At 36.5% G+C, this 12725-nt stretch overlaps 1 protein-coding gene across 2 annotated transcripts in view; it reads right to left on the bottom strand.

Annotated features, from left to right (window-relative positions):
- Positions 1–1780: 1780 nt before the first annotated feature.
- Positions 1781–12725, bottom strand: part of LOC113507794 (cyclin-dependent kinase 14) — a 67402-nt gene continuing 56457 nt past the window's right edge. For both annotated transcript variants that reach the window (XM_026890719.1, XM_026890720.1), the window contains exons 6-11: positions 12379–12553; positions 10541–10665; positions 8328–8464; positions 6222–6361; positions 5639–5900; positions 1781–5293 (exon numbers count right to left, since the gene is read on the bottom strand). In XM_026890719.1, the coding sequence (XP_026746520.1) occupies positions 5226–5293; positions 5639–5900; positions 6222–6361; positions 8328–8464; positions 10541–10665; positions 12379–12553 (907 nt within the window). In that variant the 3' untranslated portion in view covers positions 1781–5225. The remainder of the gene's footprint in view (positions 5294–5638; positions 5901–6221; positions 6362–8327; positions 8465–10540; positions 10666–12378; positions 12554–12725) is intronic.

Raw genomic sequence — 12725 nt, 5'->3', positions numbered from 1 at the left:
CGAAATTAATTCACTGATTTGCGTGAAAGTTCTACATTAAATTGAAACCAATACAAACAGCTATCTCGATACAAATAATATTACTGTAAATGTTTATTGCTGATCGCATTCAAAATAGAAATGGCTTTATTAAAGTAAAATGTTGGTACAGCGATTTCAAATAACCCTACTCGTAATTTTTAATGGTAAACAAATATGAAAAGTTTTCATCGATATTTGTCTAACGAACCTGAGTTTAAGCGAACCAAAAAGTTTTCTACATAAATGTACCTATTTACCTAACTTCAATCAATTAGAGTTGGTATAATTTGTATTAAAAGAAGAATCAAAGTATACCTAAGTGAAAACAGTTCTAAATATATGTATAAGTACGCGAGAAACTTTAAATTACTCGCTAGTTGTAGATATTGTTACTACACGTCACTGTGTGTGTGAAGATGCTGTAAAAAGTTATAAACTCTGAATTAAAATCTATCTGTTGCCAAAATACTCACATTTTATATTTTTAGATGTACTGTATTTGTTCAGGTACTTAAAAGGTGGTGGTACTTAAAACAACTGTAAAATCAAATTTTTATTTATTCAATATGTATTTGCATAAAAGTCACACTATGATTTAGATACCCCTTTGTAAGACTGTTTTGATTTATTAAGTGTAGATACGTAAGTTTGTAAATGGAGCGTAGAGATAGACGTTACTTAAAACTCGTAACCTTATATACATACTGTAATCAAAAATACTGAAACTTTACTCACGGTGAAATAACACAAGAATACCTGTCCCAAATTTAATAGCACCACAAACTGGTGGTCGGCGACATTGTAAAAACAGGACAACGTATGAAATTGATTGCTTAATTAAATTGACGCCGCGTGGCTAAAGCCGGGTGTATAACGGACGAGCTTGCCGGGAGACGGGATCAACCTGAGACTATGTAGTAACATACTGTTATGAAGTAAGGGGATGAATATATTTTATGATGAGATGTATTCATCGTTATTTAAGGTTTACGTTTAGAAATGTTGCAAAGATATTACTTTGGAAGAATGAATTTAAGTTCTGTAATAATACGGATAAATTTTAATGAGATCAGAATTTCGTTTTAGTTTATGAAGGTATGATACTTGTAGGACAGACTTGTTTGTATACTGACACGTCTATTAGGTGTGTTTGATAAATAATCCCATGTTCAATCAATATACACCATCACACAAGTCTCCTAATTTGACCAGCAAACAGATGACTCATTACTACTGAACACAGACAAATACATACCGTGTCGCCTCAGACTAAGCCGGGTAGACAGTAAACGCAATCAAAATTCGAGGGTTGGACACAAAACAGATTATTAGATTATACAGCGTCAATCTACGGCAGCTGATGTAACAGGGTATGTCTATGTATACTTGGGCTGTGCGATGGCGCCGACTTTCATTGGGCAAATTATACGGCTCCCGTGGCTGGCGGCCGGCCAACACGCGGCGCCAGAAATTTCACGGCCCTCTTCACAGTGAGCGAGAATCAACCCAGAAATTATCATTTTTCTTTTCCCTTTTACATAATTATTCATGATGCGGTTATCTTTCTCCTCGCCAAAACGAGGTCGTGAAAAGTAACACTTGAACACAAAAATTATATCGTTAACATTTTTACGAACTTATTTTACCGCCAGCGTAACCTCTTTTAATTTAATGAGCTCTTCGATAAGGCGCTCATTAAAGCTCTTATTAATGAACCTTCAATCGGGAGAGGCAATATAAAGGGAATAAAAACTCAGCATTTCATTAAGAAATAAAAACTTTTATTATTATCAGTTCAAATATCGTATTTACATTCTTTTAAACGAGTAAAAGCACATTGTTTATACATTACAAAATTATTAAAAAAAAATCGTAACTAATTCAGTAGCGGGACAATTTCATGATACGTAAATAATAGAACATAGTTAATAGAACATAACCTATGATAGTTAAAATTAAAATAAATCTCATACGTCCGTGTACTTCGGAACTCATACAATCGGCAATGGCAACTCGTATAGGACTGTCGTAACTAAGAAACCGTAACAACTAACTGATTCATTAATAATACCTATATACAATTCGTTCCTTCGCAACGAACGTGGTCTCGGTCAGTTCAGCGTACAAATGCAAATTGTTATGTTTGTCACAACCGTCTATAAACAACAGCGGGTTGCGCTGGCTTAATAAAAAAAAATGTATTCTGAAAAGCAAAGAAAAATCAAATCTAAGTTCAACTGTTATGATTGGTTATTCAATTCTGACATCCAATCACAGCACTTGACTAGAGCTTTGACAGCTAACAAACTATGTTCATCAGCCTTTCAGAATTCGAGTATGTCTGACGTTATACCCCATCAGTCAACGCTCAGCCTAAAACTAGTTTATTTTCAGTTCGAATGGTATTAAAAGCGCATCAACATTTAACAGGGTGTCTAGCCACCTAATGGATCGGATAGGACGGCGAATAAAACTCCACATTGAAACCCGATGCCCGTACGGACTGCGGGGAGCGGCCGGAGTGAAATTAAAAAGATTATTCAATATGGCCGTTAAGCTTTTGTGAAGTCACACTCTCGACTTAATCCGACTAATCGATGGAAGAGATGGATGTCGATCTCACTTTTAGGAGACGAGAGGATTTAGTTTGTTGTTTTTATTTCTGAATATCAAAATCTGGGGATTTGGTTCCGTGTTGAAATTCAGGATATTCGTTAGATATTTTTAAACAATTAATTGTACAACGAATTAGCTAGTTTCTTTTATATATTTAACCTAATAAAATTAATCTAGGTATATCAAACTAATTAATTTCTATCGTCATTGATTTTTACATTTGATTATTTTTTATGTCAATATCTTTGCCATACAGGCATAGACTACAGACGGTTGTGACAAAGACAATAAAATTCCCACTGTCAATATAAATGCTCGCTTAATCTCTCGTAGATTATGTAACAGACGCGTGCCTCACTCAACGGGTGAACTATTTACTTGCATCCCTTACTAACTAGGGCCGCGAGTGTGGCTGAATCACAAGTGCTGTACATACAACTTCTAACGTCACTATTTATAATGGCGTCTTTTTCCTTAACCTCTTTCGCTTGAGTATGTTTGTATGGTTGTCAAGTAGTATTTGTTTACATTTAATATTAGTAACTAAATGTACCCAAATATTCCACCAACATTTTTATTATAAATACGTGACTTTTTGAAGATCTCGAAACGTTTTCAAGAATTAAAAATTGTCGGATGGTAGCGGGTTGTTCATAACACGATCAACATACGTCTAGCAGTCATTAACAAACAAACATTAACAAACAATTCAATCAATGCTTTACCAACCCGCTATCATCTGATAACAGATCTTGTAGAACGAATGTCGAGTTATACAATAGTCGCGTTCCAGCTTCACAACGCGGCCCTCCTAAAATTACATATATAAAACTCAACAAATCATATACACTGAAAATATTGCGTTTCACATACTATACAATTTACGTACTATTGGTGTTCGGAACCGATTTATGTATTAACTACTCGACAGTGCCGGAGGCGACTCTCCAATTTGTGACGTAACCTTTTTAATATTTTTGTGCTCAATTTGGTAATTCGGTGTAATCCGGGTAAGTGCCCGCCCCCGGCACTCAGTGTAAACGTCTCTAAAGCTCTGTAATAGGGACTACACTAAGTTGATCTATGCTCACTAGTGTTATCTTTATATCCGCGCACACTGACAACTCGATTCTATTATATTACTTATTATCGATTTGTCTTGTTTATTGGCAGTGCGTTAAGTGCAATTCAATTATTAAGGCTTATTTATTCACTTAGTCTTAGCCGTAGGTAACATTAATTGATTTTTATTGCTATTCGTTACCAGGCGGTACTATATACACGAATGATTTACTCAGTTACTAGACTAGCATTATATTAAGACTACGTACAAAACGATCGTTAATGCAATCCTAGAGTCTTGTCTCGATAACCCGGTTCACTATGAAGCGTTTAATTTAATTGTTGGCACAATTTCCGTTCACGTTCGTGTTGGGCTAACGTATCGTAATCGCGGATGGCTCGCTCGAGTCGCTGTCTCGCCGTCTCGCTGACTACAACACACTGAGGGCATCGCATTACATCTAATTAACTGTCAAGTTGCCAATGCGCCGGTACTACGTTACTTAGACTGCGCTCCTAACCTTACGTAGTGGGGACCACTATAATTCACTAAACTGGTTAATTTCACTAGTCTTTAGTCTAGACGGGAACTAGCTCCCATCTACTCTACCTCGCCTCGCTCAGAACAATGATTACTATAGTTATTATAAATCGTCGAATTTCCTATCACGTTACAATTTACAGTAGGACGGTCCCACACTTGATTATTTGAGATCTGCGAAGACATAAAATAATTTTGGTAATAGATTATCTCCGTTCAATTCACATCGTATCACTGCGCGGCGCCGCTCCCGCCGCGCGCCCCGCACTACCTCGCCACTAACTTTACTATTTGAGCACCGTGGAAGGAATGTGTGCATAAGATTTAGACAAACGCCAAGATTCGTGTTGGAGCCCCCACTATGAACTACCGACACTCGCTCCGAGCTAGATCGTTAATTTCAAACAATGTATTCTATGCATTTATATCTAATAATGTTTATCGGCGCGTTGGTGTCGAGTTCTTAGACTCACAGTAGGGGCTCGGTGATAAAACCGTACATTTTCATAAGACTGCATTAGAGTTAACTTCATCGACAATTATTCCTTAATAAATATAAATAAACATCTTCAAAATTTTTACCAAATTATGAGCATATATTTCCAGCATAAAAATCTTTTAAAATAATACGTCATACTCTTCTCAATTATAGATATACATGGCACACTGCTCTGTTTATATATTTATAGTTATAATCATACACTCGTTACCTATCAGTTTACCTTGTCACCATAGAATAATTGAATTATATGGATGGATATTCCGTTGGAAGCTTAACAAGCACTAATACAATAATAGAAAGGACAAAGCAATCAACGGACGAACAAACAACAATGGGGGTTTTGAAATCAACTGAATACTGTCGCCGGCATTCGATGCCCGTTCGAACGTTATTAAACTAGACGAGAGAAGTATCACGAAATGTTGGTCCGACGGAGCGAGTGGAGCAGGTCACTACGGAGGAGGCGCAGTGTCCTGCGGCCGCTCACTTGATGGTCGCGTGCCGGGTCTCGGGGTGCAGGCTCACGCCCTCCACTGTGAATATCGACACCTCTGCAACAACACACACCTACGTTACACACTCAAACTTAATACGCTATTGAAGAAACTGTATTTTTTTTTATTACACTAAACATTTTCGATTTAAATGAAAAAAAAATCCTTAAAACAACAATTTGTATCTGTTAACCAGCCCATAGCCGAAAGACAACTCTAACGTAATTATGAAAATGATGATAATAATATTATTTTTAGAAGTTACGTGACTATGAATGGTTATTTAAAAAAAATCAATCATCGTTAGAATTCGATCTAGGAATGCCGTTTGTGGCGACGAGCGACCTTCTTTACTCCATAATTTCGTTAGGTTCACTACTTATATCAGTGTGTATATCTCACCATCAGGCAGATCCCTGAGCCGCGGCGGCAGCGACGCGAAGTAGGCGTGATGCAGAGCGCGGTGCGCGGGCAGACGGCGCGCGGGGTCCGGCTGCAGCAGCGCGGCGGCCAGGCGCTCCGCGTCGCGCGCCGCCTCGCGCAGCCGCGGGAAGGCGGCGCCCAGCGCGCGCGCCGGCGACAGCCCCCAGCGGGACACGTGCGCGCGGAGGCCCGGCAGCCGGCTCACGCCGGACCAGCTCTCTTCTGTTGGGGTGCCTACCACCTGGTGGAACGGGATACTCTGTTAATAAAGTTTTTAATGCACGCTGCAGCTACTCCTACTCTCCTCTGTCTCATATATCTAGAAATTAAAAGTCAATGGGTTTCCTGGAACACGTCAAGCTTAGGTGTGTGTAACCATGGCAGTCACGAGGTACAAAGAGAGGCATGTACCGAGTTATTCCCTAGACAGTTTCAAAAATCCACTATGATGATAGCCGAAGACATTTTATGGGAACTTATTACTCATTGAATATGAGCTGCAGAATAGCTTTTACTTAATAACAGTGCTGAAAATTCATTCATTTAGAGTAATGCAACTCACCTTAAATATTTTATCTAATTGGTCGTGCGTGTCTCGTACGCCGGGGAAGGTGGGCACGCCACACAGCATCTCCACGAATATGCAGCCGACGCCCCACATGTCCAGCGACGTCGAGTACTCTGTACTGCCCAGCAGCACATCTATTTGACAAAAATGCAATTTATAACAAAGAGTAATAATTAATTTTATATCCATTGACCTGTTAAAGACGATTTACTCTACGAATAATTATTTCGTTTGAATCACAGTTTGAATGAATAACCAATGAAGAGATCAAGACCAGATTTGTGTTACGAATAAAAAATCGGTTTGTTGCTGAGATACTAAAACAAGCAATAAAAAAAATAAAAAATGGCAATTTATTGAAGAACAACAGATTATTCTAATCTATTCATCATCATCACGTTTGCACCTTTATTTAGACACTTTGGTTATGATTTTATAAAGAACCATAATCCTTAAACAAATGTAATATAATTCAATAGAAGCATCTAAGAATATATCTCAGGTTTTCAGCAGGGAAAACATTTCACTAATCCTAAAACATATGAAAGTACTGCCGTCTGGAGTCACTGAAGTTCTCATGTCTAGACACAAGTTGTCAGCGACAGATAGCTGTCTGAAAGAAGCATATCGTAATATCCCGGGAGACGATATCGATGTCGTTACATACGATATCGCGATGGCAGCGGCGTCAAGGTTTTTGTACTAAGACTGACGATTGATTGGATTGAGTACTTCGTATGAGATCATGTGAGCTTTGTTTCAATCGATTGCTGTGATAGAAATGGAAATCAAAGAAGGCTAACTAAAAATGTGAGGAGGAAAATTTGAAAAAAAAAAATGACTGAAACTTTGTTGCCATGCAAAGTGAAAGGATTTGAGGAGTCGAAACCCCTCATAGGCATTGTTACAAAACCCGGTCAAAGTTTATCACAATTTGGTCAATGGTTGGGCAAATATAAATATACATAGATGACTATGATATAAAGATTAACGTAAAACGAGTAAAATTAAATAATAAGCTAAACGAACTAGAAGAAAATTACTGAAATAAAACACTCTTTCGGTCTAGAAAAAAATTCAAGAATAATATTATAATTTATTTTTAAGACGAATAATAACAACCATAAAAGTAAATTAAGGGATGTTTGCGACGTTCAATCCTCAACTCAATACCGTAAATTATGATCCAATATCGACGTTTATTTGGAACTATAAAACATTATTATTTCATGCACAAACACGCAGAACTAATGTAGCTCATAAATGTTTATTTCTTAGTCATATAAATGTTACCATTTTGGCGCTGTTATATAAAATATTTTAACGTTTTTGTCACGGTACGTGCTTTTTTGTTACTATTGAAAATAAATACTATAAAGACGGTGGCTATTGTTTATAAATTAACAATATTAACACTGTGGGTCACAACTAGAAAATCTATTAATAAATTGAATAGCAAATCATTCAAAAACTTCCTTAGTCGTCCGTGGGAAAACACGTCTTGAAGCAGTGTCTATGCAGCAGTGTCATAATAACGCGAGAACTATTTAACTACTTCCCGTTCTCCAATTCATACAAAACACATTAGCATAAGGCAAGTTGGAGGTGTCGGTAACAACGTTGCACCTCGCGTGATACCATTATACTTGACACCAAGTTACACCAAGTTTTCAAGGAAAGCATTAACTAAATATAACGTCTGTCACTTCTAATACTAGGTCGGCTTCTAGAAACTACCATAACGTTGCCAGTTTAGTCGCGGAAGTAGAATTGCAAGAGAAAACATTAATGCAATATAAACGTCTTGAGCATCCGTTTCATGCAATTTAGAGGATATTGTAAGTGAGAATATGGTAATAAATTAAAGAAATAAACATCTTAAATCGTAAAATTTCTGGCACACACCTATTAGCATTTGAAATTTTATATTTTCAACAAAATCGTAAAATATTGAACTTTGTACTAATGGAGAGGATGTCTTGAAGTTTTATTTTGTGTTAGTGTTATTCTACTTCGAAACTACATTTAAACTTTAAGTGAAACCTATCTATTACTCAATTTTCTTTTATTACAATACAAATGATACGAGTGTACACTTACCGGGTGGTCTGTACCACAGCGTGACGACTTCGTGCGAGTACGTGTGGCTCGGCACGGACTTGGCCCGCGCCAGACCGAAGTCAGCCAGTTTCAGCTCACCGTGCGAACTTATTAAAAGATTCTGAGGCTTGACGTCCCTGTGTAACGAAACAAATGGTTAATATATATGCAGAGAGAAGACTCATAATTAAATTTACGTTCTTAATTCTAAGACTACTTTCACATACTGGAGAAAACATTGGCGGGAAAACTGAGTTTCAAATAGTGGATTGAATAATAGGACTACCTCTCAGTTAACGACCTTGGTCCTTCCCTATAATCATTGGGAGTTTCCCCAACAGTGAGACTTTTTGGGCTTGTTATTATAAAACATTTCATAAAACATACTTCTATGGTTACATTTTTAGATTGAATGTTGAATCAAGTCAGTTAGTTGATTAATGTCTGCACGGATGGCGGAGTTTAAAAGGGCACCACGCCTACTACCGTTGCGTTATGTGGTGACTGGTGAGTAACGATCCGTGTCGCGGCAAACATAAATATTTTTTCTTAGTATTTGCCTCATTTAATTCTTTTTTATTTAGTCTAAGACAGAAGAATGACCTTTAGAACTCCGAAAACGAACATATTAGCAGATTACGAAGAAAAATGTTTACGTATGTTTATAAAGAAAACGTTCTAACACCGCAGCGTTCTTTCACAGTTTGTCAGTTTGCTTAAATACCACGCCTTAAACCGAAGTAAACACAAGTCAGCTATCCCCAAGGCACTAGGGGATAAAATAAAGTGTACCTTGTTATTAAATAGTAATTCCATTAAGAGGGGAATGTAGTCCGGCCTATTAAGCACGGCACCAAACCCGGGGTAAAATTAAATATTCTACAATAGAGCCATTATTAACACGATTGAGGAGCGTCCTATTTTGATTATAAGAAAGCTTTTGTAAGGCAAAGAGGACAAAAGAAAATCATTATCACGAAACGTTTAGGCACAGTTGAATAACAACGAAATTATGATTCTTTTTGAATCAAAGGAATTCTGTTACAGTTAATAGGAATATTATTAAATATGCGATGTTTACTTGGAATATATACCATTATGATATTTAGTTCACCTGTTTCTACTTTAATTAATGTTACGAAAAAAATATTATAAAAATTGTTTATAATACATATATACTTCTTTGATGCCGCAATAATTCTTTATTTACATTTGGGAACATAGATCAACAGCCAGCGGGCTTACCGCTTACAGCAATTGAGAAATAAAGAATACAGGACACGAAATACTTAGAAATTGATATTTTCTTTTATCGCCTAGCATCAGTCTTTTAATAGATCTACATCTTATTTGATTGTAGATAGTAGACTATATTTAGTCTTGTTTCCGAAGGGGTAGAAACTACACGTATTAGTATATATTCAATATGATTTTTGACTAACGCACTCAAGAATTTAAGGCTAACCTAATACCTATTAACCATGTTATGTTATAAACTGCAATACCAGCTATTACGGGAACGTTTCAGTATTATTATATTAACAGAACATGCACGATAATGTTTACTTTTGCAGCTCACAGACGCGTTATTAAAATAGCCGAGAAAGACCTAAGTACGCGCAAGATTTACTAAACTGTCTGGAATAATATTTAGCGTAGTGTATTTTCAAACATGTAGCAGAGTAGAGAAAAGATTTTTTAAATAATTGTATTACAGACTAAATAAATATGGGAGTTTGAGTTTAAATGTTTATGTTAAAGAAACAAATCTTTGAATAATAAACTCTTTTTGTTATGAATCTTAGAAAAAATAAACGTATTGCTAAGATCACAAATAAAGAAAGCAGAGGTAAACGTACATTATTCACTAAACGTATTGACGGAGTCCATTATGAAAAATAAATTTGAAATGTACGCAAAGTAAGCAATACTCAAACATAATAAAAAATAAGATCAACCGGTATTAATGAGTAAAAGCGAATATTTATAGAAAACATTTAACAAATCAAAGCTATTTTTTATAATATTATTTAAGACTTTGATTTCAACTGCTAACTAAGCCGCTTTAATCAACTTTATCTGAGGGCACGGCAGTGCCCTAGCCAAGTCTCGAGCAATAAAGCTCTGTCACAATGTATTCACTCTTAATAAAGTTCTTTTGGACATTTCACTTATTTCCATTTATGTATATAAGTATTTCCCAAACGACATACCTATGTAAAACTCTTCTCCTGTGGCAGTAGGACAGACCTCGCAGCAACTGGAACATGTACAGCCTTACGTTATGGTGGTTCAGTCCACCCGGATGCCTCTCCATGTATTGTGATAAATCCGTGTCCTGGACAAAAAAAAATCTTTAACATACGAGTATTATATACAGTTACATACAACACACATGCCTATAAAATTACTTAAATATAGACTCAAGTTTAAAGCAGACGGTTATAGATACAGGTTTAATCGGTAAAGGAATTTCATGCTTACTATGTAGATCAAAGCAAACCAAAATGACTTCATTAAACTTTAGCGCGATCGAGTATTTCAGCTGAATAATTGTATTTCAAAATTAACCATTCAGGATTAGTAAAAGATTTACTCAAACAACATATTACAATTTTCACAAAAAAACCGACTTCAAATGAAATGGTGATAATGGGACCACACGGGAAGCACAAGCTTTCAAATAAAAAAAGAATCATGAAAATCGGTTCACCCAATCGCAAGTTACGAGGTAACAAACATAAAAAAAAATACAGGCGAATTGAGAACCTCCTCCTTTTTTTGAAGTCGGTTAAAAAGTGAAACGTGACACAATAGTCTCAAACCAAACAAAAAATTGTATACTTGGATGATGTCACCCTGGTCATTTCAGATTCACTTTCATGTCTTGGTACAAAGCTGTTTAGTGCTAAAGAAATTGTAATCGAAAAATAATTTTAAACAAAAACTTATTTAGAACACTTTTACGATGACCTAGTTTGAAATGATGTCCATTAAATTTGTTTTTATGGGTTAAATTCAAACGGTAGCAAATTATGATACAATTTCGGAAACAAATATTTCATACTTCATATTACATCCGGAGGTAATGGAAATCAATTACAATTGATATTAGAAAGAGAGAAACGTCAAACGAAATTGGATTCGCTCGCATTGAAATTACGTGAACAGACTGCCGACTCGAGATGTAGGTATACTTGTTTTATTTCAGCGATATCAATGAACTATGAAAGTGGAGGAAATTTGTGAACTGTATTGGAATCGCAGATTGATCGTCTTTCGCTCGATCGGTTGTAAAATATTAGTTATAGTTAGGAGGTCTTCTAGGCCATGCAATGCAATCTATAGATGAAATGAGTTAATCTACGTTTATAGATCATACTACTTTTGAAGATGAAGTTTTGGGCCAACTCAAAGAACTACCAAATTCTACAAAGAGGACACAAGAAAGAAAACGGAAAACATCGGTTTTAGTCGTGTAAAGATTATATACCCATATAGATAAAGTTATATTGAAGTTAAAAATGGGCAGTAAGCAAGCAGTCACTTTTAAGGTTAAAAACTCAATGAAGACGTGCTTAAGGGATTTAAAGCTGAGCAGCGATAGAGGTTCTCTACGAAGCGTATCTTTTAAGAGCAGACGTCATTATGACGTCATCGTTGTCCGATTATGAAGACAACATAGAGAGGTTCATGACCGCAGTCAGGTTTACCGTCTAGAAGTTGCAAGTGAGACTACTTAACACGTAGTCTCGAATTCGGATTCTAGGTAGAGCATAAAATAGTTACTGGGTTCTGCAATACTCAGGTAATCTGGAAGTTTGGTACTGTTTACATCATCCTATCTTGAAAGCATCTAAAGCCCCAGTCTTAGGCTTTATCTCTCACCAGTCGTTCCGAATTGCTCTAGCTGACTATAAGAACATAGAGTGCAGTTTGAACTGCGTGGGTAAGTTCCTTAGTTCTATAGTAAGGTAAGTTTATATAACATTAACAGCTGTGACTGAACTAAATGAGAGAAGAAACAGTATTTTGTGTAAGGGTAACTCACCACAAACTCAAACACGAAGGTTAGCGTTTCCCTGGTGTGCACGATGTCGTGTAGTGTCACGATGTTGGCGTGCTTTAACTCCTTGAGAAGTGACGCCTCGCGGATGGCTGTGAACGGCGCCCCCTCTTCTTCTTGCAACCTTATCTCTTTCAGTGCTACCACTTGCTGCGTTAAACTGCGACAAAAATACATTTTTTTATTAAATACCTTTTACCAATAGACTAAAACTACGATTTTAAATAAGCGGTGCTTGATTGGTTACCCCTTCGTGACCAAAAAATAAGTGGAACAAACATTTCATGAATATTTCCAAAGCTCTTTGACGAAAAATATTGGGTCTTACACAA

Source organism: Trichoplusia ni, unplaced genomic scaffold (assembly GCF_003590095.1).
Source record: "Trichoplusia ni isolate ovarian cell line Hi5 unplaced genomic scaffold, tn1 tig00003150, whole genome shotgun sequence".
NCBI classification, from domain to species: domain Eukaryota; kingdom Metazoa; phylum Arthropoda; class Insecta; order Lepidoptera; family Noctuidae; genus Trichoplusia; species Trichoplusia ni.
The sequence above is the reverse complement of the archived record's forward strand: the minus strand, read 5'-3'. Positions and strand labels throughout refer to the sequence as shown.